Raw genomic sequence first — 24,760 nt, 5'->3', positions numbered from 1 at the left:
ATTATATAAGAGCCATCCCCTCCCTACACCTAGTGAAAGCATTGTACAAATTTTAGCTCCCAAAAGAAAAATGAAAAGAATAAAAAAGTGCACGTTTTACAGAAAGAAGCCAAAATTTGTTAATAAAACATATTACAATATTAATGAGCCAAATATTGGCAGAAAAATCAAAATTTGTTCTAAATTAAATTACTTTTCAAGACAAGATGACAAGATCTTCTAAACATAGCGTGACCATCCATATTCGATTACATAGTTCAAGAAATTGAAAACAAAAAGCCATCTAGCCAAATGCTGCACATATGAAAGCAGCAGCTGGTAGCGCGACCCATTACCCCTTCCCTGACCCTACAGATGGTGTACTTCATGGTGCCAAAAGTGTCAGTGGTCAACATTTCAATACTATTACAGGTAAATAAGCGCTGATCCAACCTGGTACTTTCCCAGATCGTAACGTTCAAATCTATACTAGAAGGAATGTTACAGTCGGGGCTCTTTTTAAACTGTGCTCCTACCCAGGTCCTACCGTATTTCTGAAGCCTTACTCGATGGCATGGCAAAAGTTTGCCAGACAAGGGCGTGTTGTTCAATCTGTCCTCCTGGTCTGTTGTAGGAACAGAAGAGCGGATTAAACAATAAAGATGGGGGAGTTCTAGTACTGGAAGCATTTACAAAACCAGTAACATTAAAGGGGCTCTATCAGCAAAAGCATGCTGATGGAGCCCCAGATATGCGTGAATAGCCTTTAAAAAGGCTATTCATGCACCGTAAAAGTTATATTAAACTACCGTAAAATTCAGGCACTGTAAAAGTTATATTAAACTACCGTAAAATTCAGGCACCGTAAAAGTTATATTAAACTACCCCCCCAACCCCCTTTTAAAACAAAACCCTAAAAAAGAATGTTATCTACTTACGCATTGTGCACGATGGGCGGGCATTCAGAGTGCACCATCTTCTTCATCCCTGCCTCTTCTTCCTCCGACGTCCTCCGGTCCCGTCCTCCTCCGGCGCTCATGAGCGGACACTGATATAAAAAAATGGCCTGGGCGCCTGCGCAGTAGCCGTAGTAGAAGCCGCAGGCCATTTTTTAATGCCGGAGGAAGACGGGACCGGAGGACATCAGAGGAAGAAGAGGCGGGGATGAAGAAGAAGACACACCCTGAATGCCCGCCCAGCGTGCACGATCCGTAAGTAGAGCACATTCTTTTTTAGGGTTTTATTTTGAAAACGGGGGGGGGGGGGGGGGGGGGTAGTGTAATATACCATTTACGGTGCCTGAATAGCCTTTTTAAAGGCTATTCACGCATATGTGGGGCTCTATCAGCATGATTTTGCTGATAGAGCCCCTTTAACATCAGTTATGATAGGCAGCCATTTTATTTTTTAAATGGACATCCAACGATAGTGTGAACGCCCCCTTATTGACACAGGTATGTGTTTTGGTGGTAGACTACTTTTTTTTACTTTTCACCTTTTTCAGTAACTTGGAAGCTTTGGATTTGATCCCACAAAGTAGCAAAGCACATACAGTATAACCAAACTGAACCTTTTTTACGTCTACACACACACAAAAAAAAAAAACAAATTCTCGAAACACAATACAGTTAATATTTGTCCGAAAAGGGTTCTCCAAGTCCAGATACGTAGTGGAGGAAAAAAGAAATAAAAAGTGCACAGGTCTAGAGATCTCACGTAACATACTAGCATTGGGCACATGCCATGTCTCGCACTCCGTTCACGAAACACATAGGTCGCTCTGTTTAATGTGTCTGGCATGGATCCTATTTGATTTAATCCTCACTGGGAAACAACGTGGACGGCGCTCAGAGCCAACGTTTACCTCATCCAAAAAGTCCTTTCCCGGCTTAAAGCACAAGTGGAGCTCTGCTGATGTCATTAGCCATTGCAAATCCATTTCCAGCTGCAGAGAATCCTGTTCTGCTAATGACAGAGCGGGCAGAAAGTTTTACAGAAAATCAGATATGAGAGGAGCGTTCACTGCCCTGATCGCTTTCCCAGCGCTGCTTACACTGCCAGCAGTCTTTCTACAAGCTGTCACAGCCACTTCCAACACCCTTAAAACATCAGCTAACAACCTCCGCAGCCTGGACAGGGTCAGCAGACAGGACTTCATGTACTGAACAGGTAGCTATGCGGATTTTTGTAATGAGAAAAAAATATATATAAAAAATAAACTTCTCAGTAACCAAGAAGTCAGTACGAGGTAATGTCAATGCAAAGAATAGACAAAGAATACCAATTTGTTGACTTCTGAAACGAAAACGGGTATGCTGGGGGTTGTAGTTTTGTAACAGCTGGAACGGTCACATGTTGGAATCATTTGTATTATAGCAATAGGACAACCCCTTAAAAGGCTGGGTTCACACCAGAGCTCGAATTCCGTTCAGGGTTTCTGTCCAAGCGGACCCCCCCTAAACGCAGGTGTGAACCTAGCATATGAATGTACTGAGACTATAAAAGTTCTCAGCCTTTGCTACATGCCCTTCATCTGCTCTTGTGTTTGTATTACAGAACATGACCACAACCCTGGGGTAATTTGATGTCCTTTATTGATGCGGGGAGGGGTAACTCTGCCTAGAAACCCAGTAGATAGATATAAGCAGCTCATATACATTGAAGGCATGCTCAGCCGACCAGCTAACATGTATGAGGTCCTAACTCTCCAATGAGCAATGATGTCAGGAGAGAAGAATTGGGCGGCTGGATTTCAGATGCTTGATCCGTTTCTTCACAGGGAGGTAGCAGTGGCTTTTTCGGCTCGCTTATTCATTACACTTGCACTGCTCCGCCGAGATAAGTATATACTGTATGTGTACAGGGGTGACCATAAAGATAGCCATCAGCTGAGTGTTTTCATACATATGGCCAACTTTATACAATCCTACTGAAATCAATATCACATCTATATATGATAAGTTCATTCTAATGGTGGCTGCATACATAGAAACAAGGCATTAAGAGGGGCTTCCATCTATGTATACTAGAAATGGCTGATTTACAGGTACAATCTCTAGATTTCGGTCTGCGTCTACCTCCTCTTGCCTGGTCCCATGGACATGCCCTAGATGTCCAAGGTGGTAGTTATTATATCACTGAGGGTACCACCTTTACAGCTTTCACTGAAATCCCACAATTCAATTAGGAAGGAAATTGCAGGAGTTTTTCTGGTCTGCATCCTGGTCTGTTGTATGGGATGTTGACAGCTGAGCTGAGGTTCTCTTTAATGTTTTGTTTACTTCCTCCTCCATATCAATATGTCTAACGTATAACGGATTTGTCCATAGGAATGAGGAAAAAGACCATGGAAGGACTGTATACAACCTAGTAAGCGTATATGCTAGAAAACAAGGATGCTTTATACAAGTCACTAATACTGCTGCTACATAGCCAAAGAGCAACAGATATTTCTTCTGACAGCAAAGTTATATCATAGTGTACTGGCACAATACTAACCACGAGTCTTCCCCTTTAACAGTAAGTGGGTTATTCTGGTATCCGCCTGCGTGCTATTGTTACAGTCACATCAGGCTTCCTGTCTTCAGACAGGAGATCATCAGGGTTTGAGTCAAGAATAAACTTGTCAAAAGTTGGCAGAAGTGCAACACTAGAGCTGTGGTGACTGGAGGAGAGTACAGCGAGGTCTACGATGTGCACTAGATTCACACTAGCGCCTGTCCATTGTTCTGGTCCATCGCTAGCTGTTATATATGGAACAACAAAATACGGGCCTGAATTAACATACCAACAAAGTGGATTCACAGAGGACAATATTTAATACATACCTCACCGGGAAAAATCTACAACCACACATGAATTATAAAAATAGAATTTTTTTTATTGAAGAACAAATACCCATTATTAAGGGGATGGCTTCCCGGTGGTCAGCTTTAAAACCCATTCACTTGAATGGGTTTTTAAAGGTAACCGCCAGTGTCCGCCTGCAGCTTTATGTAACTTTTGCACATTTCAAAGCAAATTCAAAAGCAAAACCTGCCACAGATTTTTCCACCATGTCTGAATGCAGCCTCAAGTTTTCAGCAAATGAAGCCTACTCTTTGTAAAATGAAATGTCTTTGCAGGTCACAACCTCACAGACTCAGATAAATCCAGAAGATAAATAAGTTTCGGGAATAAAAATTATATATTAATTTTATAGTACATAACCCACAAGGTTCAATTCCAAAGGCATTACTAACCAGCTGCCAAATATTGGGAGGTAAAATCTGTTATTCCATGGTATAGGTGCCATTAAGATAGATAGATAGATAGATAGATAGATAGATAGATAGATAGATAGATAGATAGATAGATAATTGGCTAGAAATTCTTAGGAACAGGCAAGGTAAATCTGGGAGACATGGTACCAGCGTTTGAGGGCAGAAAGTAAGGTCTTCCTATGTTAAATAAAACATACATGGTTTGGAGCTGAATGGACGACTTCACAAATGTTAAAGAGGACCTTTCATGGTTTGGAGCACAGGCAGTTCTATATAGTACTGGAAAGCAGACAGTGCGCTGAATTCAGAGCACTGTCAACTTTCCCGATCTGTGCCCGGGTGAAGAGCTAGCGGTCCTGCTACCGTAGCTCTTCTGTACAAGCAGCGCCAATAGCGCTGTACAGTGTGAGCAGGGAGGAACGCCCCCTCCCTCTGCTCACAGTACTCGTCCATAGAAGAGTATTATCAGGAGGGGAAGGGGCGTTCCTCTCCGGTCTCAGAACACATCGCTATTGCGCTATTAGCGCTGCTTGTACAGAAGGACGTTCGTGACAGAGTGTCAGGAACGCCCTTCTGACTCTGAAGAGCTCCGGTACTGGAACCGCTAGCTCTACACCCAGGGCACAGATGGGGAAAGCCGACAGTGCACTGAATTCAGCGCGCTGACAGCTTTCCAGCAGTATATAACACTGCCTGTGCCCCAAACCATGAAAGGTCCTCTTTAAGTATCACTTCCTGCCATTTGCATTTGGCTCCATAAATAGACTTCCTAGACAACCCAGGGACACCAGCGGTAAAAGCGTTAAGCCACTTATCTTGTAGCTTCAAGCCTTCCTATATATGGGATGGGCATCTCTCTAACGCGCCTGGCCTGCAATAAATGGGATCAATATTCAATAGCGCTAAGTGTTAAGCGGTATTTTTAGTACCATGCTGGATGAGGTATAACAAGTCTGAATGTCAGATACAACAAAACCAGATAATTTATGAAGACAAGTGACATGACTAGCCAGAAACTGAAACTGTAATACAGAAAATGCAACTCTATGAATAAAATGGTAACTAACTAAGAAAATTATTATTAAGTGTTGAGCTTAACTAGTAAAGGCACACACCACTATGTGAATGGGAAACCATACAACTAAGGAGATCATACATAGAAAATCATGAGCAGCTGCACTAGAAAATCAAAAGCGCACCCTCTACTATATACACACGTGGACAAAATTGTTGGTACCCTTTGTTTAATGAAAGAAAACCCCACAATGGTCACAGAAATAACTTGAACCTGACAAAAATAATAAATAAAACTTCTATGAAAATGAACAAATGAAAGTCAGACATTGCTTTTCAACTATGCAACAGAATTTCTTTAAAAATAAACCTCATGAAACAGGCCTGGATGGAAATGATGGTTCCCCTGAAAATAATGAGACCAAAGGGACATGTTACATCAAGGGGTGTCTATCATTGGCATCACAGGTGCCTACAATCTTGTCATCACTCAGTGGGCCTGTATATAGATCTACAGATACTCCCTGTGCCGTTTGGTGACATGGTGTGTACCACACTCTGGCCTGCACAGAAATGATGGTTCCCTTAACTTAAAGGGGCTCTATCATTGTTAAAAGTCATTTTTAGATAGGCTATTTCACACCTACCTTTTGCATGTAAATCGCCTCAGGGCTCGTTCACATCTGCGGCCGGTCTCCGTTCTGCAGGTTTTTGGTTCCTGCACAAAACAGAGGCAGGAGACGGAAACCTGTAGGACTCCTTCATACCCATTCATTTGAATGGGTTTGAAAGCTGTCCTGCCGTGAGTGTTTCATGCTCTCCACCGCGAAAGTTGTTTTTTTTAACAAAAAAAAACACAAAAAACAGACAGAGTCAGACATGCAGTACTCTGTGTCCGATTTTATAAAAAAAAAAAAAAAAAGGTTTTACGGCGGAGAGCATAAAACGCTCACCACCGCTCACGGCCGAACCCGATCTGACAGGTTTCTGTCTTCTGCAAGCTCAGAACGGAGACCCGAACACTAGTGTGAATCCAGCGTTAGTAGTGTTTGAATAAGTCTGTTTTTATTCACATGCTAATGAGCTTTGAACGTGCACCGGAAGTGTCTGTGTGCACTGTCTGCTCTATGTGTATGTACATACTGTGCTGATGACTCATCTCTGCTATACATACACAGAGCAGACTGTGATCAGACACTGTTCGAAGCTCATTAGCATATGAGTAAAAACAGACTTATTCAGAAACCACTGAGGCAATCTACATACTATAGGTAGGTGTGAAATAGCCTTTCTAAAGGCTATGCAAGGATGTGCTTAACTAAAAATGACTTTTCCAAATGATAGAGCCCCTTTAATATTTTGTTGCACAACCTTTTGAGGCAATCACATGATTACAGTAACTGTCAATGAGACTTCTGCACCTCCCAACCGGTATTTTGGCCCCCTCCTCAAACTGGCTCCAGTTGTCTCAGGTTTAAAGGGTTGCTTTTCCAGACGGCATGTTTCAGCTCCTTCCAAAGATGCTCAATAAGATTTAGGTCAGGGCTCATAGAAGGCCACTTCAGAATAGTCCAATGTTTTCCTCTTAGCCATTCTTGGATGTTTTTAGCTGTGTGTTTTGGGTCATTATCCTGTTGCATAACCCATGACCAAGCTTTCTGACACTGGGCAGCACATCGCTGTGTTAGATCAAAAGGGTTCTATCTCCACATAACCTACTGTACATAAGTAATGAACGTTATTATAGGAAGAGTTTTTTTCACATAAATTGTTTACATTTTAATTAATATATAAGCAATGACTTTTGGCGATAGAATCTTATTGTATCAAAAAACGTCAAATGTCGTCACTTTTCCTCTGGAATAGAACCTTTTTGCGTTGTAATAACATAATGAATGAGGAAACTCGGCTCAGATAACCTTTAAACAAAAAAAATGTGAATGGTAAAAATTTACATTTTATTCTAATTCTATTTATTAGTTTTCACAAGCAACGATAATTGGAATGAAATAGAAGAGTGAGGCCCAGAACTTGTAAGTGTTAAAGCGGCATTCACGCTGCCGCTGCTGTCCGCCCCAGGGTGTCCGTGGTGAACCCCGGGAAAACCAGACGGCTTGCGAGCGGTCAGCTTTAAAACCCATTTATAACCCCTCCCCCATCTTCCTATCTAAGCTATTCGCCTACTACTAGAAGACCGGAAGAGGGGGGGGGGGGGGGGAGAGTGATGGTGACGTTCCATTTCCATTTCGGAAGTGGTGAAACGAAACGTCACCAGATTATCAGAAAGTGTCCCTGGAGCCAGGGATATAGGTAATTATACTTTTTTATTTTTTTTTATTTATATAAATTAAAAAAGTTAGGTGGGGAGAGGGAGTTTAGTTTAGGAGTTAATTATCAGATTATCCTGGACAACCCCTTTAATGTACTACTCCAGGGATCCACAGGAAGGAAAGTTCATATACCACAGCGTCCTTCCCTCGGTGATAGCAAGCATAGGCACTCCTGTACATGGCAAACCATGAAAAGAAGACGTGCTGTGTTACAGGGGCACCATGTCATGTGAATGGTCACTTACAGTATATGTTTAGCCTCTCAAGGTTTCCTAACTTGCCTATCTGTACATGAACGTTTTGCTAGCTCAATGTTGGTCATAGAGGACCTTTCATGTCCTCAGGAATTTGCAGTTTTATATACTGCTAGAGAGCAGACCGTGCTATCAATTCAGTTCACTTTCCCGGTACTTGCCCTGCGTGCCGTTAATTTTGGCACCGATATCTCCCCACTGTCAGAAGGGCATTCCTAATAGTCTAGCATCATTGTTGGGCTGTGAGGAACACCCTTCTTCCCCTGACAGTACTTGTATGGACCTAGGCCTTAAAGTTAGGACAACCTTCACACACATTGGAGCAGATTTACTATACTAAATGCTCCAGAGTTCCAGCTTAAAGAGGTTTTCCCAGGACTATAACCATATTTTAAGTTGGAGACAATAATTACAGTTAAAGATTTTCTCTAACCATCTCAGTGGAGGAAGACTCTTGTCTCAATCAGTTGCCAATGGATACGACCATGAATGCAGGAACTTTTTATGGTCTGTGACTAGTCAGAATCCCAGCCATGATGTATCATTGTGAACTATGGTTATGTTCCCGGGAACCCTTTTTCTGTATAAATTCTCCCCAATGCAAAAAACACGACAAAAGATTTCTGCCATCACGTTTCTTGCATGTGGAAGGGGGCTCCATCTGCAACAGTCATTCTATCGCTGTTCATGTGAGTTCCTAGTACCCTATGATGGATGAGAGCAATGGACAGTAGTGTAAATGTCCCCTAGTCCTGAACCCGAATGTATTTAAGTATACAAAATCCCTGGAATTTTCAGGTCCCCCTTCATTATACTGTAGTGCTTCCGAGTAAACAAATCCATACTACATTGTCAAAAACATCAAGCAGAATCTCTTTAGTTACTGTTCAGCTCCACACAGAAATAACGGGGTGTGGAAAGGATCAGACATCTTAGGAAGCCACATCAGCCAAAAACATATGAAGTCATGGAAAAACAGGAGAGACTCTGCATGCAGCACATCCCAGAGTAATGACAATCCCAGATCTGTCCTGTACAAGACTGACAAAGAATCACATGTGTCTAACAAATGCAGAACTCAAGAAAGATTTAGAATTAGTATCCTTTGTGAGGTTGTGTGTCTGATCCCAGGAAAGCTGGGTGACAACCATTATTAAATCAGCTAAAAGGACAGTCAACTGGACTTCAAAAAAGTTCTCAATGGCAATTTGCCTAGCTTTGAAGTATTCAGCTACATACACCTACAACCATGCTGTAATGGAATACAAAAAAAAAAAAAAAGTTTTATCCCTTGTTTTGTGTATCGACAGGGCACTTGTTTTCACTGCATGGACTGGAGACTAAAAGGGACTTGTAAATAAAAAAAAAAAAAAAAAATTTTTTATATATATATATATATATATATATATATATATATATATATAATTTTATTATATTAAAATAAATCGCACCTCATTTAGGAAGCACAAAACTGGGGTAAATGTGGTAGGACAAAATCAGAACTGAAGATTTTTGGCAGCTTACATAATAAGCTTCATAAAATGGGCTACAGTTTCAACGGAAATTCTAAGGCTCCGTTCCCACGGAGTAACGCGCCGCGCATTCAGACATGTATACATGTGTCAGAGTGTGAGCGATCAAAACAAATCCCATTCACTTTAAAGGGGCTCTATCACTGGGAAAAGTCATTTTTATCTAATCACATGCTTGCATAGGCTTTAGAAAGTCTATTCCACACTTACCTTTAGTATGTAGCTTGCCTCAGTGGTCTCTGAATAAGTCCGTTTTTATTCATATGCTAATGAGCCTCCAGCCAGCACAGGAAGTTCCCAGCAGCACTCATTTCTTCTATTATCTCCTATGTGTGTGAGGCAAACAGGAAGCTGAGTCATCAGCAGCAGTCTCCCATAGGAAACAACAGGAGAGGAGTGCACGAAGTATCGTGCACCAGTCTAATTAGCATATGAATATAAACGGACTTATTCAGAAACCACTGAGGCAATCTATATACTAAAGGTAGGTGTGGAATAGACTTTCTAAAGGCTATGCAAGGATGTGATTAGTTAAAAATGACTTTTCCCTGTGATAGAGCCCCTTTAATGTGCACCGGCTTACGGGCGTTACACATTGAAATCAATGGGAGGCTTTTTAACTCAAAGAAGGCTACATGCAGAGTGACTGGGCTCCAGGAGCACATGTCACTGGGCCTTCACCTAACCAATAACAGAAAAGGGTACCAAACGCAAAAAATTAATAGGGTAAACTGAATTTATTCAATTCTTTTCCACCCAGGTCTAATACTGCAATTGGATCACAGAGATACAAAGTCGTCCTGTATGTGGCCTATAGCTGCCATTCTCACACGTCCAAGATCATACTGGGCTCTGGCTGTTGCAGAAGCTCATCTAATCTAGCCAATGAGGAAAGGGACAGTGCATAGATTAATGGGGTAGTATTATACTACTACTAGTAGCTAGTATTATAGCTCACCCCATTAAATTAAATGAACCTGCAATTCCTCATACAGATGTGGTCCAGTCTGAGGATGAAAGAGGTTTTTCAAATCATGGATAACCTCTGTAAGCACACAGACCAAATATAGTTATTTAGTTATTTTAATCTTAGCCTGTCTCTCTGCCGTAGTGCGTTGGCACTTCTCCATTCATGGACAGCTGGCCCTCGTGAATTGATACTACTCCAAGAGATAGCGAGAACTTCACATGGGGAAAAAAAAATAAAAATGGAACTTCTTTATGAATAGCCTCAAGTCAAATCTATACAGTGAAACTTTGGGTTCACTCCTGCTCCATTACACATTGCAACCTTTGTGTAAAATGTATATTTAAAAACCAAAAACCCTGGTGTAAATTGTATATCTAGTCCAAGACCAAATTTTTATGTTTCGCTGAAATTCTGACCCAAAGTATGCCAACTAATGGGTGTTATACAAACTTATTCAAAGTCTCCCGCAGGCGATTCCGGCAGAGAGAAAAGTCCTACACAGAAGACTCGTCTGACGATTTTGGGCGGAATCTCCAGCAGGAGACTCTGATTTCGGTATAAAAAAAAAGGCAGAAACCTGGCAGATCCCAATATAGTCTATGGGGTCCACAGGTAACTGCTGTTTTAGAAGACTGGCTCTCCATTTCTTGGGTCCAATGGTGGACCTGAATGATGCAAGAGTGAACCTAGCCTTAGACTACGTAGTTGGAAGATTTACCATCCAGCAACAGCTACTGTGAAAAATCTGGCACATTTTCAGACTGTTTAGTCTGTGTAAATGTAGGGCACAGAGCCCTCCAGATGTGCTGTCTGCCTAGTAAATTATGGTACTACGACCACCAACTTTTGTTGTCTATGGTGCAATTGGCATAATCCTCATGGGTTTTTTGCCTTCCTCTGGATCAGCACTGTAGGGTTATAGGTTGGACTTGATGGAGTGATGTCTTCATCCAACCTCATCTACTAAGTAACTATGTATGGGGGTTTCCAAACGCTCCCAAGGCAGCAGATGCCAAGGAAAGAAGGATCAGATCTGTTGAATTTTAACAGGCCCAACCTTATTATTAGTGGAGATAAGAGGTGTCTGGCACCTCTCCCTACTATTCGGGAGGAATATCTGTCAGACACATACCGTTTAGGTTTACATATCCCAGGTAGTGATGCAGTGCAAGGCCTACAGATACCATGAATCAGATACTTTACAAAGTAGCTGGTCTATCAATAATTTAATGTAAATCAAACAAACTGAAGGTTTCAAGACGATAAAGTGTTGACTGTATCAACAGAAAGTAACCATGTAACCAAGATAAGAGATTAGAGGCGCTTTCCCAACAGATGAACCTTCTAAATCATAAAATACGAGGGAGTGATGGACGGCAGAGCTATGAAAGCACATTACACATCAATGTACTCTCGCTATTGTAGCGCACCGACCTGCACAATGCTACACCTTCCATCTACAATGCCTGCACTACACTCACAGCTCTCCTGGTAAACAATGGACATAACAGATAACAGACAATTGTAGGAGCCTAGATACCATTGTTTATATGCAGAGACTATAAAACAACATGTGCCAGCAGACCAGACTCCCTCTTCAGACTCTGGCTAAAGTAGCCCATACACTTTACATGGCAATTGCTCTGCAGACAGCCATCTATTTCCTCACACAAGCACGCTCAGCCATTAAGAGCGGGAGCGGAGAAAGTCGCCATCAGTCAGCCATGATGGAAACTGATGGGCAGCTGAAGTGCAACAGCCCAAACCTTATCTCACTTATCACCTGCCTTTGGGGGAGTATCAAGAGGCCTCCATACATATTAGACGGTGGACCAGCCTTGCTGATATAAGCAGGTTTGGCCAATATAGGAATTACAGATCTCTGGCTGGAGGCCGGGGATGGTGACGACAAATAATTTTTTTATTTTTTTTATTATTAACAACTCTCTTGTTACAGCAGAAGTCGTCACTGCGTGTGATCGCTGTAGTCATTCAGTGGTCTTAGAAGTCAGAGGAAAGGACTTGGGAAGACAATGGGGACAGAGTATTCACATTAGATGATCCTTCAATTCAGCTGAAATGGTTTCATCTGGGCTGCGTGTCGAATATGTTGGGCTACTTTTAGGGTCTTTTCACATTTCCTTTACATAGGGTTGTGGTACACAATATACTAGATTTCATAAATATAAATAAAGTATACAGAGTGGCGCATTTTATTTTTTTTTTTTTTTTTGCAGGATACCTCTGAACAGAATAGCATACTAGACTATGGTATTCAATAACCAAAAAAGAGCCAAAAGGTCTTTTAGTATACACAATCTAAATGTGGTTCTATGAGTAGGTTCAGGAAATGTGCTATGGCACTGCCAAAGTATACAGAGAAGACATTAAACACTATGTGAACCTATAATGGTGGTCTGGGCAAAAAGGAGTTTTTTCCCAGCACCACAAACCACGGCACGGCTTGTCCCTGGCACTGCAGTGAAAGGGAATAAGTCATCAGAAAGTTACCTATTGCTTGTATTAAGGTTTTATCTTGCATGTATTTTTAATTTTCCATATCATCTCAGTTAAAAGAAACCCTAAAATCCTGGCCACAGAGTCTGACACTTCTGTTTGGTAGACTGCAATTTGTTTTCAGTAGTCAACTTATTATTAGAGCATAGATAACACCTCTATAGGGTCTATTGTTGGTGAGGGGCACTGCTCATCTACACCCCTCCCTGCTCAAGGCACAGGTCCACAACACTCAATGAGCAGCTCCACGCCATTGTGTTTAAGGTCTATTTGCCTGCTGCAAAGACAAGATGGCTGTCCCCATAATCATGTATAGAAAATAGGATTTAAAAAAAAAAAAAAAAAAAAAAGAGTGGAGTAGAAGATAATATACATTATGTGGGTCATACAATGCCTTTAAGCCACTTTCACATTTAATAATTGTATAGCTTTGGAATAATTGTATTGGTGCGGTCACATCTGCAGAGGTTCCTAACAGAGTCCATCTAAAATACTGTGCACACAGGACCTTTCTGTCCAGCAAAATGGCAGGCGCCATGATAGATACCAGACCAACCCTATTCTAGTCAATGGACCCCGTCAGACTCCATTGTTTCAATCATTAGACAGTTCCATTTTTACAGTTGTTTTCATTCCTACGGTGGCACAAAAAAAGAAAAAAAAAAAAAAAGAAAGAAGGATGCTGATGTGAACTTATCCCAATAATGTAATAATTAGATTTTATTTGCTTAAACATATCTCAGTGTACATTACAATATCGCACAATGCGGTCACTTTTCTATAGGGCAGTACTACAAATAACAGCATTTCATTCTCAAGAAACTGCCATCAAACTCACAACATCTGTAACAGGGACTTAAGAGGAAGTGATAATGTAAAGCAAATGCTACAGAAAACAGACATTTTGGGAAAGTATTAGGGGCTTCACTAGATAAAAAGGCTTCAGACTTCTGATTGTGAGACGTTTGACTGCTGGGAGGATTATTTCCCAGAGGATCAATCCTGACCCCACTATTATTCTTTGTATGACCGTAGACGTCCAAGAAGCCAGCAAGTAAAACACAGCATTCAGCGGGCTCTTCTCACTAGCGGGCTTTCTCACAACCAATCTGACACTGAAATGGGATACATGTCAATCTGCTCCAAGTGTAACTGATCTGTGTTACCCCTTAACAGAAAATAACAGAAATAATCGGAATAAGCCAGGCACAAGTAACATCTGAAGTACGATGCTATGTGTACGCTTCACTAAATATAGATCAGAGCGCAAATACACCAAAGTAAATGCAGCCCTTGTTCACACAATTAATAAAAGAAACCAGGACACATTGCCAGATCATTGCAGGACCCCACCGGCCCACCTAATGGAGCCCACCAGTTTCCATTGTGGTTTCAAAAATTTTGAAAAATAGTACAGTGCTATACTAGTATCAATGTATCCAAAAACGTACAAGAAACAATGGCTAGACAAGCAAGTATCTGTTCACACCAGGACTATAGCTTCTGGTAGGACGGATCCTGACAAACCTCTTATTATGGGGTTGTACTGTAGATCGGAGGCTCGGTTACATAGTTTTCTCAGTGGAGTGACCCCTCCCTAGTATAGTAGAACATATCAGTGGAAACTTCCTTCCCAGCACTGGCTGTGCAATGTGTTGATCTCTATTATCAGCTGGGAATGGGTAGGAGCCTGCATGGAGAAGACAGCGCTGCACATTCCTGATGCATTTCTACATTACTAATCTTATGTGGGATCAAAGGCAATGTACACTTATGTAGTCAGAGTTCACACACAGAGACAAGAGCACAAACAAAAGAATCAACTTGAAATGCACCTTGTTCACTCCGCGGGCAGCTGGAGGTTTACAAAATCTGTATGACAGGTTAAGGGTTTGGCCAACAAAAAGAAGTGGGTGCAAGTATATGGGGAAGACAGGAGGAATTGTATGCCAAACAAGCACTTAGCTGAAGGCAATATAACAAGCTGTATGGACAACCTTAAAGAGGACCTTTCACCTCCTGGGGCACATGGAGTTTTATATACCGCTAGAAAGCCAAAAATGCGCTGAATCCGTTCTGTGCCCCCAGTGAAGAGCTATTGGGGCCGGTACCGTAGCGCTTCACTGTCAGAAGGGCGTTTCTGACAGTCAGTCAGGAACGCCCTTCCTCACAGTTGTGTCTATTGCGCTGTATTGTGAGAGGGGGCTTTGCTTACCACCCAGTGATGACACTAAGCATTGAGGAACACCCACCCAGTATTAGTCTATGGACAAGTACTATTGGGAGGGGAGGGGGCGTTCCTCACCGCTCTCACAATACAACGCAATATTCGCTGCTGTGAGGAAGGGCATTCCTGACTCTCAGAAAAGCCTTTCAGACAGTGAAGAGCTACGGTACCGGTACCGATAGCTCTTCACCGGGGGCACAGAACGGGAAAGCCAATAGTGGGCTAAATTCAGCGCACTGTCAGCTTTCTAGCGGTGCATAAAACTGCCTGTGCCCCAGGAGGTGAAAGGTCCTCTTTAAGGCTCCATTTCAGGCCCATGATCAGATATCACCCGATCATGGCCAAACAGAGGTCCCCATCAGCCAACAAGTGAGCAAACGTTGACCTAATTGTTTGTGTGTACATAAGTATATTCAATAGTCGGTGACATGTCCCTGACATATTGGAAGTGGTCCCTGCATTGTGCAGTCTGCATTGGCCTGTGTAAACAGCTCTGAAGTGAAAACCTAAACCATAGACTTACTACCAAAACAACCCCATTCAGATAAATAGAAATGAAATTTTGCAGCACTGTGTCCGTTACTTTACTATAGTTAAAGAGGACCTTTCATGGGTTTGGGCACTGGCAGTTCTATACACTGCTGGAAAGCCGACAGTGCGCTGAATTCAGCAGTACATAGAACAACAGTATATAGAACTGCCTGTGCCCAAACCCATGAAAGGTCCTCTTCAATATGCGTTGTTGTTATCCTATGACTGCAACGTACATTAATAATGGTAGTGTGAATGTAGCCTTATTGGAAGCTAGTCACTTAAATGGTCAACTAACTTTTCAACAAATTTGCATAAACTGTATCAGAACTCAAACTTTTGCAATTGGCTAAACCCTGACAACCACCGTAATAGTATTGTTAAATATGGCGAATGTTTATTATTTAAAATTTGGCATTCCCAGAATCTACCAAAACATAGAATACAGATGGCATGTCATTTTGGCTGCACCGTAAAAAAAAAAAAAAAATAAAAAAAAAAAAATATTGAGACAAGTATATTCAGGTGCTGCCTCCAGTCCTGCCAAAGACCCCTCCACCCCCAGTTTATAGTAAAAACGGGTAACTAATTTATACAAATGAGACTCACCGAGCGCCCTGGGCGTCATACCTCTGAAACGCCCCTGCATTGCTTGTACTCCAGGAGACCTCCTCTCCACACGTCCTGTACTGCCTATATCTTCTGTAGTCACGCTCCGGGTGGTTAAAATCCTGTGCATGCACAGTAACGCTCAGTTCTGAGCGGTACTGCGCATGCCCGAGCGCCATTTTGTTGTAGAGAACTGCACGGTCTATGCAGAAGGGAAAGGGACGAGTGAGCAGGTGCCCAGTAAGAAATAATGAGAGACACACAGAGTCTGCAGCAGCTAATAGGAATGCTTTATCTAACCAAAGTGTTATCATCAACATGAATACTGGTCAGTGCGGCTCTATTATTTCCTGCATCTGAGAGTGAATAAAATCCTCAATTTTCTATGAAGGGCATGGGAGACATAGCAGCTCAGAGAACTGTAAATTAAGACTGCCAAAAGGAATAAAATGGAATATGGAAGTCATAATTCCCAAAAATAGTGCTACATCTTATGTAGACGCTGCACTTTTCATCAAAGTTTAGTGACCCTTAAAAACTATTTAAAAGTGACCCTGAACATTAGATGAACTTCAGAGGAACCCACCAGCTTCATGTATGGGGGTCTCCCCAGTAACAGATGCCACGTTTTCAACATTTCCAGTTATTTTCATAGAAATAAGACTCTGACAGAAATGTCCAGTAGTGGCTTACTGCCATCCCGCAATGGTAGCACATGCACACTCTGCCAATACCTGGCACCCCCTCCCCAGAAAAGTCATCAGTGGGCCTCCACGGGCCAAGCACATGCACTTCACATGCAGATATGTACAAGATTACAGATACTGTCCCATTATACATTGGATCTTGCCAAAAGAATTTGTAAAAGTGCTTCCCCTGATGCCTTATTTATAAAAAAAAAAAAAAAAAAAAAAAAAAAAAAAAGGGCTCCGAGAGGTTTTTTTTGGGTAGTGCACCTACTGGTGAGAGGCGGTTTACTACTAAGCATGCCTCTAAGACTCGCCCACTGTCCGCTTGTAAAGATGTCCGACTTTTCAAGCGGACAGAAAAACCTGACATGTAGGGTTTTTCTGTTCGCTTGAAAAGTCGGACATCTTTACTTGCGGACAGTGAAGGAAGGGCACGAAGTGCAAAAGAACGCACCCGATCGCCATTTAAATAAATGACAGGTGTCACTGACACAGCTAGTGTCCGCTCCTAATGTCCATGCCAGATTTTGAACGGACACTACCTGTCGGACACAGACGGTAGTGTGAACGCCCCCTTAAACAAGAGGATGGTTTGATCCACAGACCAGCACAAGGTACATTGACAGGCAGCCACCAAGGGTTGTGGAGACAAGCCAGTTTTGGATGAAGTTGGAAAAAGTTATTGACCAACTTATAATTCAAACTAATTAACTTTTATTTTTATTATATAATTACCAGTATGGTTTAATTAGATGTATAGTTTGAAGCACATTTACTTTCACAGGAAATAATCACTGTTATTTTAATATAGAGGAGCTTTACTGTTTCTGACCGACCATGGCTGTCAGCCAGTTGGATTCTGAGAAGGAGTCGGAGTCCGGCTGTAGAAAAACAGAGGAGTCAGTCTGTGGTTAGGCCTAACAGCTACACAGTCCTGCAACTACTGTCGCCTGCAGTCCTGTCATGGATGTGAAGCCTGGTCTGCTACAGAATGGAACTGTAAGGTCTTTAGCAACGAATTCAGGTTTTAGGTATGGAGACCTTATGGTTAGCTCTTCAATCCTGCCTTTGCTGTGGACAGACATACTACCTTAACTGTTTTTGTGATCATATGCGGAGCCATGATATACAACAGTCTGTCACCTAGAAGCAACATGAGGGACACTAAAGGGCCAGTTCACACGAGGCAAGAGGGGCGGATTTTGGCACGGAATCCTCCTCAAAATCCGCCCCCTCACAATAGAGGTCTATGCAGACCGCTAGTGTTCTTTTTTCTGCTAGTGGTTTGTTCCCGCTAGTGGAAAAAAGAAGTGAGCTGCCCTTTCTTCAGGCGGATTTTGCGGCTGATTCAGCCATGGAATCCACCTCGCAACAGCACCCTCCGGACTAGGTCCACTCATTTGGGCCTAATACAGAGCGGAAAGCCGCGACGGGATGCCGTGCACTGCAACGGAGTGTGCAAACGCGGAAGCCTAGTGTGAACTAGCCCTAACATCTCAGAGATAAATGGAGGACATACAGCAGCCACATGTGTATGGTAAGGCATCCAACTGGCATTTTTCAGAAGGATAATGCTCATCCACAACACAACAAGTAATAACTGAATTGCAACACTTTCTTGGCTTGCCTAGTCATCAGAGTTATCGACTTTTGTGGGTCTCCCCCTCATTATTTTTTCAGTGTGGATGATTCAGGTATCACAGCTTCAAATACACACCATTTGTTTAAAGGGGTTTTCCAACTTCAAATCGAGTTTTTAGGATAGGTCATCAGTATGTCATCTGTCCGGGTCTGAAACCCAAACACACTTCTGTCCAAGCAAGGAACAATCCATAATGTCCCCAATCATCTCACAGGACAGTACTACGCGGCTGTGAGCAGCACATCAATCCTGGCCAAGAAACATGGATATGTCAGTATGAGTCCACAAGGCAGCCGCACTGATGACAATGCATTTTCCCTGTAAGGCATCGTAATAGTTATTATATAACTGCAATGGAGATAAAATATTGAACCATAAAGCGAGATGAGGGGGAAGGCAATGAATGTTTGACCTGATACAAAGACAGCTCGTACACTGACAGTCGCTTGTAATAAACCTCATGGAGAAAATAATAATTATTAAATATATATATATATATATATATATATATATATATATATATATATATATATATATATATGAAACTAAATATAGCCATTGGCCATGTAGATAGATGACACTACAATATCTACACTTTCCTATTACTTTTGACCCAGTAGAGGCACGCTGCAGATATAACTGGGTGGCTGGATATCTGAAGACTGCCAGCTGACAGCTCCTTCCTGGTGTCACTGGGCACCTGCCAACAAACTGCAGAGATAAGACAATGGCTCTGTGACATCTGCTTAGTGCTGTGGGAGGCCGAAGCTGCAGGGAACAGAGATGCCAGGCTGGACTAGGCCTAGAACTTCACAATTCACTTGTCATGAAAGTGAATCACAGGCTAGGGATTTATAATGCTGACCACGGCTCTAACAACTTCTCCTTGTATGATGTTACAATACAATAGAGCCGTGGTTATATGGGAGCTTGTAGCTTCATAAATCACAAAAACGTTGTGTGCCCAGGTCAGACAAGAAGCTTCAGACTTGGAAATGCGTCTGTCACACAAACTGACTTTCCTGGACACAGTTGAGTGATTTGGCCCTTATAGTCAGATATTAATCCAAATTTACTAATGCTGTCCATTAGATGCCGCAGTCACAAGGTGCTCAAAATTCACCACTGTGGCCAAATGACACACAGCACTGACCCATCAGAGCGTTTTAACCCTTTCGTACTACTACAGTGAATGGCGGGTATTTAAATATGACAGCCAATATATATATAAATATTATAATATAACTAGCTTCTGCCCGCGATTTCATCTGCGTGTTCTTGGCATCGATGATCCGCCTATATTCAGCAAATTGTTGCCAACGATGGTTGGCCTGCTCCGGCAGCTCTCAAGCTGGCTTGCCACTGAACTTGTTCCGGCATCTCAGCAGCTCGCTGGGACGCCATATAATGAGTATGTTGTTGGCGTTGATGATCCTCCTACTCCAGTGTTTCAATCCTCCTCCGCTCCGCTTGAGAACTCTGTTGACTTCTGGCTATCTTCATAGCTCTCATTGTTTTGGAATATTGTGAAAAATTAGATTTTCTTTTTCCCCGGCATGTTTAAAATTGGCAACATTTGGATTAAAGGGGGTTTTCCCCATGGTCAGTGTCTCAGCACTGGATCAGATCATATAATATGCAAATGCCTGTACACAATGGACTCAGGGTTATCTGTGTGTTTACATAGAGAGATAACAGACCTGGGTTTATCAGCAAACTCCAATTAGCTGATTCTCCTGCTGGCAAGGCATGAAGCCATGTCATTTACCAGCATAAAATGTAGCCTGTGTTCAAGGTTACAAACTATCTACGTGTCAAATTTCATCCAAATCTGTTCAGCCATTTTTGCTTGATCTAGTAACAAACACACAAGCATCCTAATATTAGTATGATAGGATAGATTAAAAAAATAAATAAAATTATATATATATTTTTTATATCACCATAATTGTACCAATCCATTAGGCTGCAGAGTGAATGCCAGTAAGGGCTCGTTCATATCTGCACCGGCACTCCGTACTTCTGGCATGAAGAAGACGGAAACCATAGAACGGAGACCCTGAACGCAGGTGTGAACCTAGCGTAAAAGTCAGTAAATGCAGTTCTTCTCCATTTCCACCCCATTCTGAATTTTTTTCCAGCCTCCCAGTACATCATATGAAATACTAAAATGGTAACAATATAAAGAACAACTTTTCCCACAAACATTAAGCTCTCGTATGACTCTGTTAACGGAGAAATAAAAGTTATGGTTTTTGAAAGGCGGGGAGTCAAAAGCAAAAATTGAAAAAAGCTTTCAGTGGGAAGGACTTAAGACAAGACAAAGCCATGCCCCTTGTATGGAAATGGTACATACCAATAAGAAGTTTGTCTAAACGGGACTCAGCCAAAAGGAAGGTATACCTAATGCTTAAATTCCGATGTAAATGTTAGCAGGTGCTTATTGTGAACTTACTACCCTGCCCATGAGAGGAGCCAACATGGAGACACTTTCCAGCAATCCTGAATAACACAAATTATTTTCTATGAAGTAAATACGGACAGATCTGCAGAAGGCCAAATGTGCCACAACAGACCCAAGGAACCTTTCACACTGAGGGCGAATAGTATCCAAGACAAATCTTCAAACTGCTGCTATGCCCCAGGTCAGAGGGAGACAAAATTCATGTCTTGGATGCCTATCTGGACTCTACTGAGTATGGCATCTCTATAGAATTCAGTTGGCACTGGGCAAACAGCATGGACACAAGCCATACAGCCTGTGTGATCAGCAGCGGGCACACAGCCTCCCTCCATTCACCAGCGGGCACGCAGCCTGGTCACCAGTATACAGCCTCTCTCTGATCAATAGTAAGTATACAGTCTATGATCCCCATCATTACACAGTGTGGTCACCAGTATACAGACACTCTGATCACCACCACCGGGCACGCCGCCACTCTCTGATCACCACCATGCCACCTGGTCATCAGTATACACTCTTTCCAGTGTGCACACAGCCTCTTTCTGATTACTACCAGCAAACACACAGCCTGGTCCCCAGTATACAGCCTCTAACCAAAAGAAATGGGCACACATAATAATAATACATTTTATTTATATAGCGCCAACATATTCCGCAGCGCTGTACAATTTACACATCCTGGTCACCAGTATACGGCCTCTCTCTGATCACTACCAGTGAGCACAAAGCCTGGTCACCAGTATACGGCCTCTCTGATCACTACCTCTCTCTGATGACCACCAGTGGGCACATAGACTGTTCACTAGTATACAGCTTTTCTTTGTCCAAATCCAATGGCACACATCCTGGTCACAGTATACGCCCTCTCTCTGATCATCTCCAGCGGGCACACGGCATGGTCACCAGTATACAGCCTGTCTCTCACCAACATCAGTGGGCACACAGCTGCTCTCTGACCACCACCAGTGGGCACTCAGCACAATCACCAGTATACAGTCTCACTTTGATCACCACCAGTGGGCACACAGCCGGGTCACCAGTATACGGCCTCTCTCTGATCACCACCAGTGGGCACACAGCCTGGTCACCAGTGGGCACACAGCCTGGTCACCAGTATACGGCCTCTCTCTGATCACCACCAGTGGGCACACAGCCTCGTCACCAGTATATGGCCTCTCTGTGATCACTACCAGTGGGCACACAGCCTGGTCACCAGTAAACGGCCTCTCTCTGACCAGCTCCAGTGGGCACACAGCCTGGTCACCAGTAAACAGCCTCTCTCTGACCAGCTCCAGTGGGCACACAGCCGGGTCACCAGTATACGGCCTCTCTCTGATCACCACCAGCGGGCACACAGCCTGGTCACCAGTATACGGCCACTCTCTGATCACCACCAGTGGGCACACAGCCTGGTCACCATTATACGGCCTCTCTCTGACCAGCACCAGCAAGCACACAGCATGGTCACCAGTATATGGCCCCTCTCTGATCACCACCAGTGGGCACACAGCCTGGTCCCAGTATACGGCCTCTATGTGATCACCACCAGTGGGCACACAACCTGGTCACCAGTATACAGCCTCTCTCTGACCAGCACCAGTGAGCACACAGCATGGACACCAGTGGGCACACAGCCTGGTCACCGGTATACGGCCTCTCTCTGATCACTACCAGTGGGCACACATCCTGGTCACCAGTATATGGCCTCTCTCTGATCACCACCAGTGGGCTCACAGCCTGGTCACCAGTGGGCACACAGCATGGTCACCAGTATACGGCCTCTCTCTGATCACTACCAGTGGGCACACAGCATGGTCACCAGTATACGGCCTCTCTCTGATCACTACCAGTGGGCACACAGCATGGTCACCAGTATACGGCCTCTCTCTGATCACTACCAGTGGGCACACAGCATGGTCACCAGTATACGACCTCTCTCTGATCACCACCAGTGGGCACACAGCCTGGTCACCAGTATATGGCCTCTCTCTGATCACCACCAGTGGGCACACAGCCTGGTCACCAGTATACGGCCTCTCTCTGATCACCACCAGTGGGCACACAGAATGGTCACCAGTGGGCACACAGCCTGGTCACCAGTATACAGCCTCTCTCTGACCAGCACCAGTGAGCACACAGCATGGACACCAGTGGGCACACAGCCTGGTCACCGGTATACGGCCTCTCTCTGATCACTACCAGTGGGCACACATCCTGGTCACCAGTATATGGCCTCTCTGATCACCACCAGTGGGCACACAGCATGGTCACCAGTATACGGCCTCTCTCTGATCACTACCAGTGGGCACACAGCATGGTCACCAGTATACGGCCTCTCTCTGATCACTACCAGTGGGCACACAGCATGGTCACCAGTATACGGCCTCTCTCTGACCAGCACCAGTGAGCACATAGCCTGGTCACCAGTATACGACCTCTCTCTGATCACCACCAGTGGGCACACAGCCTGGTCACCAGTGGGCACACAGCCTGGTCACCAGTATACGGCCTCTCTCTGATCACCACCAGTGGGCACACAGCCTGGTCACCAGTGGGCACACAGCCTGGTCACCAGTATACGGCCTCTCTCTGATCACCACCAGTGGGCACACAGCATGGTCACCAGTGGGTACACAGCCTGGTCACCAGTATACGACCTCTCTCTGATCACCACCAGTGGGCACACAGCCTGGTCACCAGTATACGACCTCTCTCTGATCACCACCAGTGGGCACACAGCCTGGTCACCAGTATACGGCCTCTCTCTGATCACCACCAGTGGGCACACAGCCTGGTCACCAGTATACGGCCTCTCTCTGATCACCACCAGTGGGCACACAGCCTGGTCACCAGTATACGACCTCTCTCTGATCACCACCAGTGGGCACACAGCCTGGTCACCAGTGGGCACACAGCATGGTCACCACCATACAGCCTCTCTCTGACCAGCACCAGCCTGGTCATGTCCCCCGTCCAGTCTCTCACCTGGTGCAGGGCGCTGATGCCGTCGGTGTTAGTGCTGTCAATGATCTCCTTCCCGGCCTCCCCTCTCAGCATCTCCTCCGCTTCCAGTAAGTCTCCCCCAGCACAAGCTGCCAGGAACTCCGCCGCCCGCTCGAAGCGGACAGTCCGGCCATCGCCTTCTCCCCGGGACCCCGTTTCCCCCTCATCTTCCTCTTTCCCGTCCCCGGTTCTCCTCCTGCGCCGCTGCCACCGGGGTTCGGCCGCCTCTTGGTTAGTACAGGACCGGGCCCACTGCCGGAGCTGCTCCTTCCGCCTCTCCTTAGCCTGCGCAGCGGCGGCAGCTCCTTCCGCCATGTTTTGTTTATGTCGCTCCCTAATGCCGCCGCCTGAACCCCCCCTTTTCTCCTCCGCCCTTAACGCCTCAGATTCCAGCCGCCAGACTGCTGCTCTGCGTGATGACGTCACCAGGCTGCGCTCGCAGGGCTTGATGGGAGATGTAGTTTCAGTATAGGAGTCTTCTCGTGTCTAATTTACCTTCGTTAGTGGTAATTGTCAATAGCCAAGAAACAGCTCTCTAGCGTAGTAAAGAGCCTTATCGCCATGGTGACCGGCAAGTCGTAGCACTGCAGCCGCACATGAAACGGTGGCGCTAGTGTAACAAGTAGAGCAAGAACACAGCGACATCTGCGGGACGGGCCTGGTTCAGCATCGTATAATCTGTGCCGGTCAGCACAGAGAACATGTACAATGAACAGTTATTACTGCATGGATTTGGT

The 24,760-nt window shown here is 44.0% G+C and overlaps 1 protein-coding gene across 4 annotated transcripts in view; it reads right to left on the bottom strand.

Moving 5' to 3' along the window:
• The window catches only part of PPP1R12C (protein phosphatase 1 regulatory subunit 12C), a 91,293-nt gene extending 66,869 nt beyond the window's left edge, over positions 1–24,424 (bottom strand). For all 4 annotated transcript variants that reach the window (XM_075280115.1, XM_075280116.1, XM_075280117.1 and 1 more), the window contains exon 1: positions 24,006–24,424. In XM_075280115.1, coding sequence (XP_075136216.1) covers positions 24,006–24,338 — 333 coding nt within the window. In that variant the 5' untranslated portion in view covers positions 24,339–24,424. The remainder of the gene's footprint in view (positions 1–24,005) is intronic.
• Between the last annotated feature and the right edge of the window lie 336 nt (positions 24,425–24,760).

The sequence above is a fragment of the Leptodactylus fuscus genome, chromosome 6 (genome assembly GCF_031893055.1).
Source record: "Leptodactylus fuscus isolate aLepFus1 chromosome 6, aLepFus1.hap2, whole genome shotgun sequence".
Classification (NCBI taxonomy): Eukaryota; Metazoa; Chordata; class Amphibia; order Anura; family Leptodactylidae; genus Leptodactylus; species Leptodactylus fuscus.
Note: the sequence above shows the minus strand (reverse complement) of the source record. Positions and strands in the feature narration are given on the sequence as shown.